General features: G+C 38.0%; 1 protein-coding gene and 1 pseudogene across 9 annotated transcripts in view; one reads left to right on the top strand and one right to left on the bottom strand.

Moving 5' to 3' along the window:
• The window catches only part of CACNA2D1 (calcium voltage-gated channel auxiliary subunit alpha2delta 1), a 506,784-nt gene that overhangs the window by 102,683 nt on the left and 385,899 nt on the right, over window positions 1-18,202 (top strand). For all 9 annotated transcript variants that reach the window (XR_007121393.1, XM_047694238.1, XM_047694237.1 and 6 more), the window contains exon 3: window positions 10,210-10,326. Coding sequence is in view for 8 of the 9 variants with exons in the window: in XM_047694238.1 (XP_047550194.1) it covers window positions 10,210-10,326 (117 nt within the window). In the remaining variant the exon portion in view is untranslated. The remainder of the gene's footprint in view (window positions 1-10,209; window positions 10,327-18,202) is intronic.
• Window positions 2,619-9,490, bottom strand: LOC125081256 (actin-related protein 2/3 complex subunit 1A-like; annotated as a pseudogene).

The raw sequence follows: 18,202 nt of genomic DNA, 5'->3' as shown, positions 1-18,202 counted from the left end.
TAGAGGCTGAGGATAGGGCTAAACATCTTACAAAACACAGGACATCTTCTCACCACCAAGAGGTATCTGGTGAATATGTCTGTAGCGTTCAGGTTGAAAAACTGCTCTAGAAGCACTGAGACATTTGAGGCAAGGGTAAAGGTATGGAATTCTTTAAATGAATGTAAATTTGTAAACTTGTCTATCAGCTTTGGTAGGTAGCAGTTTTCCTTTAGAAAAGCCATTTGTTAATAAGGTATAATGGTTAAGAGCAAATTAAACAGTGCCGATTTTTAAAACTCTTTTGTTGGCAATAAAATGAATTTGGGTCGTTTGGGGTTAGGGACATTAGGCAAGCAGCTCACTCAGCTATGGTTGAGTATTTTTTAATTTAACTTTAATGGTATCTAATATGATCTCTTCCACTTTTAATTGTATATGAATTTGCTGCTCAAAATACATACGCAATTCATATATAGCTCCTGATATGCAAAATGAAAGAGGCTAGGTTAAAATAATATCTCTGGGATTAACAAACAAAAGAACCCCAAGTAGCTGGCTTCTTATTTTATGTTTCTTAATGCTTGTTTTAATTCGGGGTACTCATTTTTTAAAAAAAAATTACAAGTATTTTTCCTAAAGATTTTATTTATTTATTTGAGGGGGGAGGGGCAGAGGGGGGATGGAGAGGGACAAGTAGACTTTGCACTGAGCATGTAGCCTGATGCAGGGCTTGATTTGAAGAGCCTGAGATCATGACCTGACCTGAAACCAAAAGTCAGGGGCTTGATCAAGTATGTCCTTAATTCCGAGTATTTTTTCCTTCTTTTTTTTTTTTTTTAAAGATTTTATTAGAGAGTAAGAGAGAGCATGGGCAGGGAGGGTCAGAGGAAGAGGGAGGAGCAGACTCTCCACTGACCAGGGAGCCCCCAGCAGGGTTCATCTCAGGACCCTGGGATCATGACCTGAGCTGAAGGCAGGCGCTTAACTGACTAAACCACCCAGGCGCCCCCAATTCTGAGTATTCTTGAAGGTAAACTTACTCTTCACCTTATGTGTGAAATGTCTCCAAGCTAAAAACTGAAAAATTGTTACTATGCATCTCTTTTTTTGCTCAAGTTAGTCTTTGTTGTAGTTTGGTTACTGTGTTGTAGGAATGAGCCCTTATATTGCACTTGCATTTGCAGCTAAATATTAGCACCTGTTCAATGTGTAGTAGCATGGTGATAGCACAGGCATGTTCATGGTTGTTGCTTGTTCTAGTCCTTCTACCATCTTTTTTTTTTCCTTCCCTTCTACCATCTTTAATGCAAGATTGATAGCGTCACCATCAAATTCTTGTTAATAAGAACTAGAGTATGTAGCAATTTATGCTGTGGAAGGTTCTCCAATTCTGACTTCATTCTTCCTAAATATTCTTCTTAAATTTGAAATGTCTCATTTGAAATGTCATATTGTCTCAGCTAAAAAGCTGTATCATATCGAATAGAAAGAATGGAAAGACTAGGGAAATATCAGACTGCTGTGTTTGATTTTTGAATGGCAGTTTGATGTAGTTATCATCAGAAATATATGCACTATGGGGTTGGGGCTGGGTGGCTCAGTGGGGTAAGCATCTGCCTTCAGCTCAGGTCATGATCCCAGGGTCTGGAATCAAGCCCCTCATCGGGCTCCCTGCTCAGTGGAGAGCCTGCTTCTCCCTCTCCCTCTGCTTGCCACTCTTCCTGCTTGTGCTATTCCTCTGTAAAATAAATAAATAAAATCTTAAAAAAAAGAAATATATGCACTATGAATTCAAGAAAATGATCAATTATGTGTATTCATGTGTATGTGTGTATGTGTGTACAATTACACGGGTGTGTGTACATACATTCAGAGGATGTTTATAGTAAGCCTATGTTATATTTTGAATTCTTCCTATGTGTTAATTTTCCTAGGCCTTCTGAGCAAGATAGCTTGGAGTTAACTATAAGGTATAAACCATTACCCTGAATATATTTTTTTCACATTCAGCATTTTATTTGATTAGATAATTTACATATCTCCCATCCTTCCCTTTAATTTAGTGTGACAACGTTCCATAATAAACTACTTTAAAGGGCAGCTTTGGTCAAGAATGGAATGAAATAGCAAAAACAAAACCAAAAAGACCCAAATCACTGCTGCTTTTAAAAAACCAACACTGTCACCACTTATATTGCTTATATTCAAAGCAAAACACACAAACGAGATATATATATATATATATATATATATATATATATAATTTTGTTATTGTTATTGTATTATTGTATGTATTATTGTTATTGCATATTGAGATATATATTATTTTATTATATATATTATATATATATATATTATTTGACAGACAGAGATCACAAGTAGGCGGAGAGGCAGGCAGAGAGAGAGAGGGGAAGCAGGCTCCCCGCTGAGCAGAGAGTCCGATGTGGGGTTCAGTCCCAGGACCCTGGGATCATGATCCAAGCCAAAGGCAGAGGGTTTAACCCAATGAGCCACCCAGGTGCCCCCTGACAAATGATATTTGCACAAAACATCATAAGCGTTTCCTTGCGGCTGGCTCTCCTCACCGCATGCCCAGGGCAGGGCTGCATCTGCACATTTGTCAGCTGGTCGTTCTGTCAGTTTGTCATGCTGGATCTGGGAGGCTCACTCAGCTTCACGTTATCAGGAGGCCCTAGATGGAAGACGCTTAAAGTCCTGAAATCCCAAACTGTCATGGCTCCCATGGATGCCAGTAGTGCAAAATCTGCAACAGTCTCTCTTGTCCACTCAAGTGACGCTCTTCTGGTGCAGCGTCTCCAAGGCTGTGTTACGGTCCGCAAGTAACAAGTCGTGGCTCTCGTGTCCGTGCTGCGGAAGCGATCCATGGCAACTGTGTTGCGCTGGAGGCTCGGGTTTGGAACGTCTAGTTTGGACATGAAAGCCCAGCAGCCACAGTCATCATCGTTAAGGAGCATTGGGCAGCGGTCATGGCCTGCAGCGACAACGCTATTCTCTGAGACAAATGACACACTTAGGAGGGGTAGGAACTCTGTTTCCAGAGTTAAGACCTGCACGGTTTTGGAGGCATCAGCAACGGATACGGTACTGTCATGAATGACCCAGGCCAGGCAGCTCCCGCTGACAGAGAAGCTGACCCCACGCACCCAGCCACCGGTGCTGCGGCCACCAAAATCGGACATCTGCTGACCAGAAGGCATCTTGCTGCCCCAGGGGATACTGGCTGGCTTTTCACTCACCTCTTGAATGTAGGCAGGAAACATTCTGCCTTTGAAATCACAAGATCCTCCCGCCGGCACAACCTGGCTGGGATGCCCCTCCAAGCCGAGGAAGTGCCCTGCATTTCATAGCTGCCCATGGTTGTGTCTCACTTTGCCTTTCAATCTGTATTTTCCAATAATTCCTTTTACACACACATTCTGATTTCTTTCCTCCCTCATTAACACATGTATCTCTCAAAGTGTGGCAACAGTCCCATCTTCTTGTCTGTTGTAACCCAGGTGATTGTACTTCCCTCTGAATTCTGACAACACAATTTTCTGGATCTCTTCAGTGGAACACTATTGTTCTTCGTATTTATTGTTACCTCATTTTGTGCATTTACTCTATTTTTGGGATCTAATTATCGTTCGGGTGTTGTATTTACATTCCATTATCTAATTGCATAACACCTTACATGGCTTTGTTATGTTTTTAGGTTCAAAATAAATATTAATTTTAAAGTACAAGGAGGAACTTGTAAGTCAGCATTCACATTGCTAGCAAGGCCTGGGTGCAGTAACAACTATATACTGGTTACTAGTAACTAGTAGTTACTAGTAATTAGTAACTAGTAACTGGGTAGGCACTGTATTATGTGCTGAGCTGTACCAGTGAACGAAACAGGCAAAAATGTCTGTCCCCTTAAAATTTATATTCCTAAAGGAAATAGGAAATACGTAACAAACATGATACTTAATAAATTATGTTAGATGATGGTTGCATTTGCTTAAAGGTAGCCAAATAGAAATCTCAAGCCATAAAAAGTTCAAAGGTAGTAATGTATCTCAGAAAACTGGGTTATAGGAGAAAGGAAATAAAAGTGATCTTTACCAACTGCGTTAAATACAACTGACAATGTATTAAAGAGCATTAAAGAGTGAGAGATTTTCAAAACTTGACATTTGTTTCTGAGATTGCATCATTTACTATTTTAATTAAAGAGGAGGAGGGGAGAGTTTGAAGAGATCAGGAGTTAATTAGTAAATATTGCATATTCTTTTATGGCAGTATTCATTTCTTTTTAACTCACCTAATTTTCAATGGAGGAAGGTAGACCTTTAAAAAATCTTCTTTGTTGTTGGTAAAATATATTCTAACATCAATTCAGATCAGTGACAATAGATATTTTTTACCTTAGATGAAGGATTCTTCACATATCTGATGATCTCTTTCTGTTGGGTAGCTTGTCTGATGATGTAACTTACAATAAATCAAAAGAAGGACTTTAGGGGTGCCTGGGTGGCTCAGTGGGTTAAAGCCTCTGCCTTCGGCTCAGGTCATGATCCCAGGGTCCTGGGATCGAGCCCCGCATCGGGCTCTCTGCTCAGCAGGGAGCCTGCTTCCTCCTCTCTCTCTGCCTGCCTCTCTGCCTACTTCTGATCTCTGTCTGCCAAATAAATAAATAAAATCTTTAAAAAAAAAAAAAGAAGGACTTTATTATACTTGTGAATCATTGCAAAATTTCTTAAGGTAAGGGAACTTTGATCTTTGAAGGTGACCACAGAAGAAGATTATATCATTCTTTGTGTTAATACATCTTTTAGACACAAGACATTCTCAGTTGCTAGGGAACGAGTAGTCCAAAAGCCCACAAAACACTTAATAAAGAAGAAAAAAAATATAACGAAGCCTTCCCATATTGCAAAATTTAAGTAAAAGTAAGTGAAATTGATTTTTGAGTCTCTGAAGCAGTTGAGGTAACAGGCATCTCTTTGCTGCCTGCATTAGTACTGAAGATGTGAGAACGTACCCCTGTTAGCCAGTAAAGACAGTGAAGTGATAATGATGGTGGGAGTCTGTTCCATTTTCTTTTAATCCCTCTCATTATTATGAGGTAGGATCATATTCATCCAGTTCACATATATTTTTGGACAATGTGTGTGCATCTATTTTGATATTTTTAGCTTTTTCTCTCTAGAATTTCTTCTCAGAATCTCACATTATTGTGAGGGTCATAATAGAAGTCCTGAGATAATTTCATTATTTTGTAAAGTCGAACGGAAATTGTACATTTCTCACAATAGAGCTCATTCTTCCTGTGAATGAAATGAATCCAATGAGTAATGAAACGAAGGTGCAAAGTAGTAATTAATAATGTTAATCACGACTTTCAAAGCCTGAGGTCTTTCTTAGCATTTTTACTTTTTGGAAGAGTGAATCACTTGAGGAGTTTATTATAGACTTACTGTCCAGAGGCTGATGATTATTGTTACCTCTCAGCTAGGAGCTCTTCACAAATAGTTCATTGTTTTAATTTTCTATTGTTACTTTGACAAGTCACTCAAAATGTATTGGCTTAAAACACAAATTTGTTATTTTACAGCCTATAGATCGGGAAGCCCTTCCCTGCGCTTATGGCCCCCTTATGGCCCTTGATCCACCTAACTATTGTCCCACATGTGGCGAAAGAATCTGATTGGTTCAGTGTGTTGTCATCATTTATACAGATCCTTTGGACCTGTTGCCTCACAGGCCTTCAAGTCAGAAGTTAGCTGCTTCTAGATCTGATATGTCCTGATGCAATTAGTCAGGGGCCAGGATCAAGGTCATACATTAGAATATTGCTACCCATTTGTAAGGAAACGTGTAGGACTCTTCTTTCATTGGGGACTGTCAAAAGGAAAACTTGTCTCAGAAAGATGACTGTGGGCATGGCAGAAATCTTGATTGCTTATTCAAGATGAGTTCCATGGGAGGGAAAGGGTTGTCAAAATTCACATATTTAAGACTAAATATGCAGACATTTCTGTTTCTCTTAAGGGAACATAACTTAGTTAAGACCTGCCATTCTCTCCCCCTGGGGGGAAAAAAAACTTAGTTGCAGAATTTCAAGGTCTCTCCCAACTCCCTTCCAATAATCTCTGGTGTTCTTAAAAACTTTGCTCCTTGGCATCTGGGTGCAAGGGGAAGCATGTGACAAAATGTGTAGTATATTCGCTGTTTTCTGTGCTCTTGGCATAGATATTATGAATATGATTGCTACTAATACTTGGCCAATCTCTTCAGCCTCTGTCGGGCCCCTCAATGTTTGCACCATCATCCTTCAGCTGGAACTCAGCTCCCCACTGTCCATCTCTCAAGCTCTGCATTGAAATTCCCTTCATTATCACTGACTTAGTCTCCTAGCAGACAGATTAATTCTGAGCTACCTTTCTTGTTCATCCCAGCAGCCTTTCTTTTTTTCCACGTCCTGCTGAAGCCAGATGAGATCCCGGGCTGAGTGGTATTACAGATCTACTTTGCCTAAACGTGCCACGTTACCATTTCCCCTTCGGCTGCTTTCCCCCGGGCAGTGGTTTGCTCCTTTACGATGTGATCTGGGACCCAAACTGGCTCCACTTTGATACTCTAAAGCCTGGATTTCGGTATTCTCACTAATGCAATGGTTAATTAAATGTATTTTTCAGGTTTCTTAAAGTGAGTAAATGGTATAATGTAGGTGAAATGCCTCAGAGTGGTATAGAGTAGAAGCCTCAACGTGATTGCTAATCACTTTGAACCCATTTGGATTTGCATCCAAAACTCAGAAGCCTATCTTGCTCTGGGTTATCTGTGTTATTCCATGGCATAATAGTAAGTATTATGATTTCTGAAATATTTCTTTAGGTATGTTTATGAAGTAATTATATCAATGAGTGGTGTCAGTTTTTAATATTATGCTTGAGGTTACTTTTAAATGTATCATTCTGAAGATTATCTTGAAACATGGACGTGGAGCAAAGAGACTTAGAAGTTTCCAGTGGAAAAAGAAAGGGAAACTATATTCTCTATTGTCCATGAATGTAATAGTGAATGGTCATTAAAGCCAGTTAATTAAGATCGTAAGAAAGTAAGAATTGACAGGTGACAGATATTTTTTCTGTCAGAACTTGTGGCAAGGATGGAAGTGAGAGGATTTGCACTGCAGAAAAATTAAAGCATATGAGTATATCAGTCAGGAGGAAAAATATCTTGTCTAGGATTCTCATTATATACTACATTCTTTCTAGTAGAAGAAATGGAAGCTAGTGTCAACATAACATAAGAGGAATTGACATATGATTTGAACGGAGCTCTGTCTGGTATCGAAAACTCATGTTATTTACACTGTGTTCTTTTATTTTTTTCTGGAAAGAATTGGATAAAATGGTAAAACGGACAATTGTTTTTGAAAAAAGGACAAAAAGGGGCATCTGGGTGGCTCATTCGGTTAAGCATCTGCCTTTGGCTCAGGTCATGATCCTAGGGTCCTGGGATTGAGCCCTGCATTGGGCTCCCTGCTCCGTGGGGAGTCTGCCTCTTCCTTTCTCTCTGCCCCTCCCCCTGCTTGTGTTCTTTCTCTTTCTCTCTCTCTCTCAAATGAATAAATAATAAAATCTTAATAAAACAGAAGCAAGAACTAGTTCTTTTGGTGGGGGCAGTTATATGGTTTTAATTAATTTTTATTACCAAGAAACATTTCAAATGTGGTTTTATACATAACAGAGTACAATAGGATATTTGTATTGGGGCTGTAGATGTAAGCTTCCTTGACTTCGCTTATTTAAAGTTTATTTGTGAATTAGGTTCTGTTTTCTTTTTTTAATTTTCTAAGCATGAAAAAATTACCCTAGAATCAATTTTGGAGAATTTTCTGTATATATTTGAGAGGATCTGCATATACTTGAACTGAATCATTTTTGTCTGATTCATACTCCATTCGTTCTTTAAAGAACTTATATCTGGCATATGTAGGTAGTGACTTAATAAGTGACATTACGTTTCGTACATAATGCAAAGTACAGATTGTATATTTGGAACTGATCTCTACCGACTCTAAATTCTGTCATAGTCCCTGTACCACAGGAAGAAGGTCAGACTTCATTTAGAAATGAACACAATATCAACGGCACAAAGCACAAGTGCTTTCACACCAATTAGCTTTATTGGTTTTCCTGCAAAGAACTAAATGCTCTGGATCAATTACAGTGATGTTGAGGTTTATCTGTTTGTACCCCAAATCAATTAATCTTTTTAGGAGTTCATGTTCCTGGATGTAATCTTAGGCTCAAATGAAAGAGAGAGCCTTGGTCTGGATGGAGTTATTCATGGGCAACTTGGTCTTTAAAACAGGACTCCATAATCTGCCCCTTAGCAGAAAGTCTGAGCAATCCAGTAACAGGCAGGAATTCCAAATAAAACTGAATGTGGGGATTTTATATGACCAGATGACTGTGCCTTGAATAGTTGGGATGATGAACCTATAGGGTCAAAATTTAAATGACTATGAGAAAAACCTCATAGTTTGAATAAGTTAAAAAAAATAGGAGTAAAAGCTGGATTTAAATCTTTTAAAATGATTAATTTTGAATCCCCTAAAGATATGAAAACTTCATGTAAAACTAACATGTCCGGTTACAAATACATGTTAGCGTATGCATCTGTGCATATGTGAAAGCAGCGTCTACCAGTAGCAACCGTGGTCAGCTGGAAGCAGGCTGTAGGACCTGTTGGTAGTATTGCACAACGCTGGAGTTGTGCCAGAAAAAACAGGGTTGAACTGGTTCCTGCATGTGCCCTGGATTCACTTCTCCTAAGACGATAAAAACCTGCCAGGTCCTGGCTTTCAAAGATGGTTTAGTCATGCATGTGCAACCCATCTGTTGGATGCATAAGGGGTTTCCTACTCAGCTCAGCCCTGTAGCCACAAGCATGGTTGCTGTTTCTTCTCACCCCTCCTTGTTTAATTCCTCCCCCCTGCCAGGAGTGTGCGGGCTCTGAAAACAGGTGCATCTGAGGCCACTCCAGGGAAATCCTTCTATGGACACTGATGTGAGGCAAAATTACAGGCTTTTGCTGCCTAGCTTGCTTCCAGTGTAGTTTGATTTAGTGATTCAGAGAAGACCAAACCCCAAAGATTCAGTTTGCTAATGAAAAATATTTACAGTTACAGATTTAACCGAACTTGAATGTAGACCTCAGTGACTTTCAACCCTTCTGTGTAGTAAAGCTCCCGGTGTTACCTGGGTGAACCAGAGCAGAGGCTTCATTCTCTCTCTTTCCCTCTCTCCCTGCCCACCTCTCTGCTCTCTCCCCATCCCTTCATAAGGTTTAGCAGCATACACTTTAATCTCAGTGGTTGTAGCTGGCAGGATAACCATGGGGAGTCTCCTTCAGTACATTATTCGTTCCCCCTTCCTCCTACCTTGGTTCGCTGCACACATCCTCCAAGTCTGACCTGCCATGCTTCTGTCCTACTGTTTTCTAGCATGGCCTTTCTTTAAAAAACAAAAAACAAAAAACAAAAATCCCAATGGCAGTTAATACCAGGTTTTGCATTTAGGGAGGTATAATTTCAAGTCACAAACTTGAAATACACAAGGGCGCCTGGTGGCTCAGTTACTTGAACATCCGCCTTCGGGTCTGGTCACGTACCCAGGGTCCTGGGATCGAGCCCCACGTCAGGCTCTCTGCTCGGTGGGAGACTGCTTCCTCCCCCTCCCTGCTGCTCCACCTGCTTGTACTCTTTCTCTGTCAAATAAATACATAAAATCTTAAAAAAAAAAAACCTTTAAAAATTGTGTACACAGATCTTTGTGGTACAAGATATTTTCTAGCCTTTTTTTTTTTTTTAAGATTTTATGTATTCATTTGACAGAGATCACAAGTAGGCAGAAAGGAAGGCAGAGAGAGAGGAAGGGAAGCAGGCTCCCTGCTGAGTGGAGAGCTGGATGTGGGGCTCCATCCTAGGACCACTGAGCCACCCAGGTGCCCCTATTTTATAGCCTTTTAACAGGGCATGCTAGCTGGTGGTCTGATAGCGAATTTTTATTTACATACATATTTTTGACACATCCATATTCCAAAAAGATCACAATAAAGAAAGGAAAGAGTGGGTCTTTCTAAAGTGGGTCTGTTTAAAATACATTCTACTATGAACTTAGGAACCACATAAGCAATTATCATTAATTTTCTTTTCTCTCCATGCAGATTTATGAGAAGTATCAAGATTTGTATACTGTGGAGCCAAATAATGCACGGCAGCTGGTAGAAATTGCAGCCAGGGATATTGAGAAACTTCTAAGCAACAGATCTAAAGCACTGGTGGTGAGTTTAAGTTGGATCTGCTCATTTTATTATTTCCCATTGCTTGTTTATTTTTCATACTTCTTTTTCTCTAGTATGCTTCCTTTACCTTGGAAACAATGTCGAGGTAACGTGTTCCTAAAAGGTGAGAGATCACAGTTTCACAGTGGAACGCAAAATAATCAGCGTATTTCTGATGATTAGTTTATTTTTTATGTTAGGTGATTTTATAACATAGGAACAGTGTATTTAATTAGGGCATACTTCTGTTTATCTATTTGTAAGTTATGTGGCACATTCATCATGTTTAAATCTATGATACAACATAAGACCCACAAATATTGCCAGTACCCTTCAAGCTGTCTTTGTAATCATCTCTTTTCCCTGTAAGGCGGCCAGGACTCACTTTCTTTTCTTTTTAAAAATAGACACACCTCGCATAAATGTTTTGCAAAAAACGGTGGTTGTGAGTTTGCTTGTTTTTCAGCTTTATTAAAATATTGTAGTGTATACAGCTGTCAACACTTGCTTTCTTCCCTCAACGTTACGTGTGTATTTATCTGAGTGTTCGCACTTGGCTCAAATTCACTCTCATTCACAGTTGAAAATTATCTTATGAGGGCATATCTCCATTGGTTCATTTCTTCTCTGTTGGCAAACTATCATTCAAATTATCTCCAGATGAGTGCTACTGTGAATACTGCTGCTGAATTTTCTTGAACAAGTCTCGTGGTACATAAATGCAGGGATACCTGTAGGGTGTTATATACATGACAGGAGAATCAGTAGACCATAGTGTACTCCAAAATGGTTGTATCAGTTTACACCTCCGCCAGCTGTATACGAGTCCCCACTGATCCGTATTCTGGCCCATAAATGGCCATGACAGATTTCTTAATTGTGGACCAGCAAATGGAAGTAAAGTGTAAAGTAGAACCTCCCCTTCTTAGTCATGAGACAGACAACTTATTTCATTATCCACTCACCATTTTTGTTTCTTCAGTGAAATATCTGTTCATGTGTTTTGCACATTTTAATTTTTTAAATTGATTTTTGGTCATATATTCTTGATGGTAACTCATTTAAGTTCTGTGTAATGCAAATATCTTTTTGTGACTTGCTTGTGACTTGTCTTCATTGTTCTGGTGGTTTTATTCTGACAAAATACATTCTTCATTTTAATGTAGTCACAGTGACCTTTTAAAAAACTTATGAGTAAAAAAATGTTATTAGTATTTCAGGGTGTGTGTTTTAAGAAATCCTTCTCTATCCTGAGATTGTAAACATTCTTTATATATTTTATTCTAAAAAGTTCTGTCTTTCACGTTGATTTACTCTACCTGAGACTAATGTCAGTATATATTGTTAGATTGCAGTTTATTTCTATTCATTCATTCATTCATCCATTCACTCATTCACTTATATATGTATATTTATATGACAGAGAGAGAGAGCCCAAGCAGGGGGAGAGGCAGAGGGAGAAGCTCTCCCTGCCGAGCATCAGCCTGATGCCAGGCTCTATCCCAGGACCCTGGGATCGTAACCAGAGCCAAGGGCAGATGCTTAACCACGGGTCCCTAGGTTGCACTTAAGATTAAATGTTTTTCTAACCAAATTTCCCATGGCCATTTTTTAGCTTGCATTACCCCAGAGAGCTCCAAATATCAAGCTAGATTTCTGGCAAGCCCAGTCCCTTCCCGTATTCTTCAGAAGGATCTTGAGTATTCTTGAGCCTTCATAATCTAAGTTTTAGATTCTAAGTTTAATCTGAGTTTAAGATTCATCTTGCCATTATCCAAGAAAATCTTTCCTGGGATTTTGATTGGTGTTTGCATTGACTCAGACCAAACTGGGAAGATTGATATCATTATGATATTTTGTCCTTCTCATTTATAAATAGACTCTTCTTGACACTGAGCAAGTTTTTATTCTATTAAATAATAGTGTAAAATTCTTTTGTAAAGTTCTTATACATCTTCTGTTAGAGATAATGCTGGGGCTTGTGTTTAGCTTCTCTTAGTCTACAAATCACAGTGCTGTTACGAGAATTTGTCCGAGGACAACTCCGAATGTCCTGTTTACTTATCACTCACAGTTCAGATTTTTAGCTTACTCTATTATCTATCTATATATCTGGGCACTCAGAAATTTTGCCTGGTTTTTTGGCACTTATAAATCTTTATGGTTCTTAAAATATCCAGGATCTTATTGTAATATAAAAGGAAAGTTCTTTGGAATACTTGAATGCCATATTGCCAGAAGTTGAAACATTTAATTTTTAAGAAATAGATACATGACTTATCCATGGTAAAGTAAGTTTTCATTACTGGAAGATTCGAAGCATTCTTCTCGTAAATTTTGGGTATGTGAATACCATTTTTACGCATCATTTACAAATGTTAAAGTGTGTTTTCAATAAAAGTTTATTTAATAAAAATAAGTACTTTCTACTTAAGTAATTAATTAATTAACTCACTCAATGACAACTGAAAAGGATTCCAATTATACTAATTTTTACCAGCTTACCTTTTTCCTCCAAACATAAGAAGTGGATAATCCGGACATCAAAGTTCCATGAAAAATGATCACAGAATGAAATATCATGTCTCTTGCTTTAATTGGATTAAAATTGAGCCTGTTGAGAGTTTCTTTTTCACCATTTGGATTTAAAGCTCTAGACACCTGGCACATTATTTGAGTTCTGTGGGGGACCAGTGACTATCCTAAATGCATTAATGGCAGAATACAGAAATCACAATGACTAATTAAATGTGGAATTAGATTATATGTCAGGGGGAAAGAGTCATGTTTGTTTTCAGACTAAATTCTTTATTTAACTTTTTTTGACTCCACAAAAACAGAACACACATTATTTCAAAGGGAAATGTTTTGAGGCTAATTGAAAAACAGGTGCTACATTGTACTGTAAATGAATGCAAGATGGCATTATTAATTAACTTCTATTTTTATTGTAGGCTTATACTCTGGGAGACTTCTAGACTAAAAGAGCTTAATTTATCTGGGTGGGATGCCAATGTAATTCCACAAGTAAACATACCAGAAAATACCACGAATGTACAAATTTGAGGTAGATAAAGTTTAATGCCAGATCGACCTTATGAGTATTTACTAAGTAGCATTATCTAATTATTTCTCATAATAAGACTAAGCTCTTGACATCATTATTAGTGTCATTTTTCCATGAGAAAACTGGGTCTTTGAGAAATCTTCTAACTTGCTCAAGGAAGTGTATCTAATAACTAATCTATGTCACCGCTTCTTAAATATTAATGGTGTTGGTTCACCTGTGGCTCTTCTTAAAATCTACAAGCTTATTCAGTAGACCTGGCCAGAGAGACAACATTTCTAATAAGCATCCAGGTGATACTGATACTTCTGGTATAAAACTATACTTTGAATTAGCAAGAGTGGAAGAGCATTCAAATTCAGGGGTGTCAGACTTGATTTCCATTTTAAGAGTTGCATTCTTACCTACTATATAAATATATTCTTTGGTCTAAAAAAAGTGTATAATCGTAGAGGATAAAAGGAAGGCTAAAGAATTTGCTATAAATTACTGTTCATTCAGAGTGACTAAGAATTACACTACTTAGGTATTTACCCCAAAGATACAAATACAGTGATCTGAAGGGGAACGTGCACCCCACTGTTAATAGCAGCCACGTCCACTATAGCTAAGCTCTGAAAGAGCCTAGGTGTCCATCGACAGATGAATGGATAAAGTAAGATATAGTGTATATATATATATACACAATGGAATACTACTCAGCCGTCAAAAAGAAAACAAAATCTTGCCATTTGCAACAACGCAGATGGAACTAGAGGGTATTTATTATGCTAATCAAAATAAGTCAATCAGGTAAAGCCAATTATTATATGACCTCATTCATTATGTAGAATTCAAGAAACAAAACAGAGGAGCATAGGGGAAGGGAGGGAAAAATAAAACAAAATGAAATCTGAGAGGGTGAAAAACCATAAGAGACTCTTAACCACAGGAAACAAACTGAGGGTTGCTGGAGGGGAAGGAGGTGGCAGGATGGGGTAACTGGGTGATGGACATTAAGGAGGGCGTGTGATGTAATGAGCACTGGGCATTATATAAGACTGAAGAATCACTGACCTCTACCTCTGAAACTAATAATGTATGTTAATTAATTGAATTTAAATTAAAAAAATAAAAGGAAAAAATGCAATGATAGAAAGAATAAATAAACAAAAACTTTTGAAGGATTAGGAAAAAAAGACTTGGATATTCTGGTTGGTAGAATATTCTGGAAGGCTACGAATTTTTTTAAGGGACTCTTGTATCAATTAGCCATCTTCAAAAAATGACTCAATGAAGTAAAATATACAGTATTGAAAAAGTTTTCTTTTTTATTTGAATGTGAGAAAATTTTAAGCCTCTATTCTTCAGTATCAAGGTGAGCAACCTAAGAGGAAGAAATAGCTTGAATTGGTTGTTTACTCATATATCTACTGAAGAAAAGGCCAGTTTAGGTTGATAATTCAGTTTTTTTTTTGTTGTTGTTGTTGTTAAGATTTGAGACTTGAGAGAGTGAGAGAGAGAGCATGAGAGGGGAGAGGGTCAGAGGGAGAAACAAACTCCCTGCTGAGCAGGGAGCCCGACGTGGGATTCCTTCCTTCCTTCCTTCCATTAAGTGGAATGATTACTTTTTAATATCTGTGATATATTTTATTACGTATGCATGTACACAGATTTTTAAGGTTTTGAACCTTACATTTTTAAACAACAGCTTGTTGATTTAAAACTAATTTTATTGCCTTTTATTTATCTTGAATTTATTTATGTGTTTGACTCTAAACTATTCTGACAAGATTGTCTTTTTTTCTTTTCAGCATTGATTTTGATGTTTTATTCACACTCATTTTATGCTATGGTCTTTTTTTTTTTTTTTTTTTAATTTTCAGCATAACAGTATTCATTGTTTTTGTACCACACCCAGTGCTCCATGCAATCCGTGCCCTCTCTAATACCCACCACCTGGTTCCCCCAACCTCCCTCCCCCCACCCCTTCAAACCCCTCAGATTGTTTTTCAGAGTCCATAGTCTCTCATGGTTCACCTCCCCTTCCAATTTCCCCCAACTCCCTTCTCCTCTCTAACTCCCCTTGTCCTCCATGCTATTTGTTATGCTCCACAAATAAGTGAAACCATATGATAATTGACTCTCTCTGCTTGACTTATTTCACTCAGCATAATCTCTTCCAGTCCCGTCCATGTTGCTACAAAAGTTGGGTATTCATCCTTTCTGATGGAGGCATAATACTCCAGAGTGTATATGGACCACATCTGCTATGGTCTTTTTATGTGTTCCTTTAGCCAGCCTTAGAGCTGAAAGAGAAACCAATGTAAAAAGTTTTAATTTCCTTTGCCCTAAAACTATGTCTTTTATAAAAGCAAAACAGACTTTTGAACTTAGTTTTTTGTTTTGTTTTGTCTTTATAACCATATAAAAACATGATTCTAACGATTGATATTCCAGAAAGCCTATGACACAGGCACATGAAACATCTACTTATTCTCGTTTTGTAAATGAGGAAACTCAGACAAGACTAGTGTTCTTGTTTAAGGCTTATACAGGTAACAAGAGGTAGTGGTGGAATTCAATTTTAAGGTGTCTGTCTAAAGTTTTTTTACCCTCCTCTAAGCCCACACTGGTAATTTTGACCATTTTATTTTCAAAATCTTCTGCTAAGTGACTATTTCTCTGGCACTTATTACATCCTTTTCTCAGAAAATGGCTCAATGTGATGACTATTAATGTTAATCAATATTAACATTAATTGCTAACATTATTGAATTGCTCTAAAACATACTCAAAGAGTGTTTACAAGCAACAACCCCCTCCAGAAGAACACCCCCAAACCACAATGATCATTTAACATTGTTACCAACATTTATCTCGGCCTGATCTAGGCTGAAAAATCTGCAACTGTATATGAATAGTTCATGGGAGAAAGCTCTTCAACCAAATGATCTAGCTTCTTTCTAGTGGTGCCTTCTGGAAGATGGAGGTGAATGAGATCATTGGTCTCATGGTTCATCAACCTGCATGGCCAAGGAGACCTACTGAGTAAATGAAGGTTTTCCGACATTTTGCTCAAAGAAAAGAGGAGCAAGATTATGATAAAACTGAATTTCTGGGGGCACCTGGGTGGCTTAGTGGGTTAAGGCCTCTGCCTTCAGCTCAGGTCATGATCTCAGGGTCCTGGGATCGAGCCCCGCATCAGGCTTTCTGCTCATCGGGGAGCCTGCTTCTCCTCTCTCTCTGCCTGTCTTCTGCCTGCTTGTGATCTCTGTCTGCCAAATAAATAAAATCTTTAAAAAAAAAAACAACTGAATTTCTGTAGTGACACTTTTCCAATTATAGTGTATCCTATCTCCCTCTGGTGTCCTGGTAAGTTTAATTAAAACGACTCTAATTTATTATAAAGCTTTAAGTACTGTAATATGCCCAACTCTTTTTTCAGCCTTGATATTGAGCTATGATGAGGTAATGAAAAGAAGAAAATAACAAATGTTTTCAATGACTCTTAGGTAGGGTCTTTATTCTGGAAGGATTAGTTGTTGTTTAACTAAATGGTTTTGTTTTTGTTTTGTTTTGTTTTGTTTTCTTACATGTTTCTTTAGCTCCTAACTCCATAGTTCTGTCTCTCTCATGTTTGTCAAAAATGCCTCCAGAGTTTGCTAAAATGCAGATTCCTGGCCTTTATCTCTAGAGATTTTAATGTGGAGCTATAGGAAGAAATTTCAGAAAATTGGGTCCAAAGAGGTGGTAAAGAGATTCAGGAGGAAATGTGAAATTCTTCAGAGACTCACAGAAGAACAAAAAATGTATTATTTTGGGTTATTAGTATTAGGAGTCATTGGTTTACCTTTGCGAGAATAGATTCATTAGACTGTATTGGAACAGAATAAAGGCTACAGTGTTAAAAAGTGATTAGATTGTGAGAAATTGTCAAGAAGTTTGTTTTTTCGTGAAATTTGGTAGCACAGTACAGGAAGAGAAACATGGAGTACTATTAAAGACTTTGTTTCTCTTTTCTGTTTGTCGTTGAGAATGGAGGACATATAAGCATGTTAATAGAAGGGAAGGAACCTGTGACATCTGAAAATAAGAAAAAATGTCTGAATGTTGAAGATTGATTCCAGAAAAAGTAGGCACAGAGAAGATCAGAGTCATGTGATTTATCTTTGAACAGATAGTGGTTTTTTTCACTTGAGACAAAAGGGATATTAAATATGGGGCCACCTGCATGGTTCAGACATTAAGGATCTGCCTTCAGCTCAGGTCATGATCCCAAGGTCCAGAGATCAAGCCCCACATTGGAGCTCCCTGCTCAGTGGGAAGCCTGCTTCTCCCTCTCCCATTCCCCCTGCTTGTATTCCCTCTCTTGCTGCTCTCTCTGTCTGTCAAGTAAGTAAATAAATAAATCTTAAACAGAAAAAGATATTAAATATGAATAAAGACTTTGCAGGTACAGAAAATCTGAAATTCATACTGGATGACTGCTTCTCTCTTGGCAGAGTGGAAGTTAATATTTTATGCAAGGAATGAAGGGGCTGTGGGATCTTCAGGACCACACTAAAGACTTGGGAAATCAGAGTAAGAAAAAGTGAAGAGTCTGTTGTGGGTAAATGAAATGGCTGATAAATAAAACCTAGGGCCTTCCTAACATTGAGAAAAAACAGAAGTCATAAAATGGCTTCATATTCTAAAAATGAAGTCCTAAGCTGCATATAAATTTGAAAGAGCTTTCTGAAATGTGTGTGTGTGTGTGTGTGTGTGTGTGTGTTTTGACCACTAGTCCAAAATTTATCTTGAGGTTATAAATTTATCCAGATTGACGAG

The sequence above is a fragment of the Lutra lutra genome, chromosome 11 (assembly GCF_902655055.1).
Source record: "Lutra lutra chromosome 11, mLutLut1.2, whole genome shotgun sequence".
Lineage (NCBI taxonomy): Eukaryota > Metazoa > Chordata > Mammalia > Carnivora > Mustelidae > Lutra > Lutra lutra.
The sequence above is the reverse complement of the archived record's forward strand: the minus strand, read 5'-3'. Positions and strand labels throughout refer to the sequence as shown.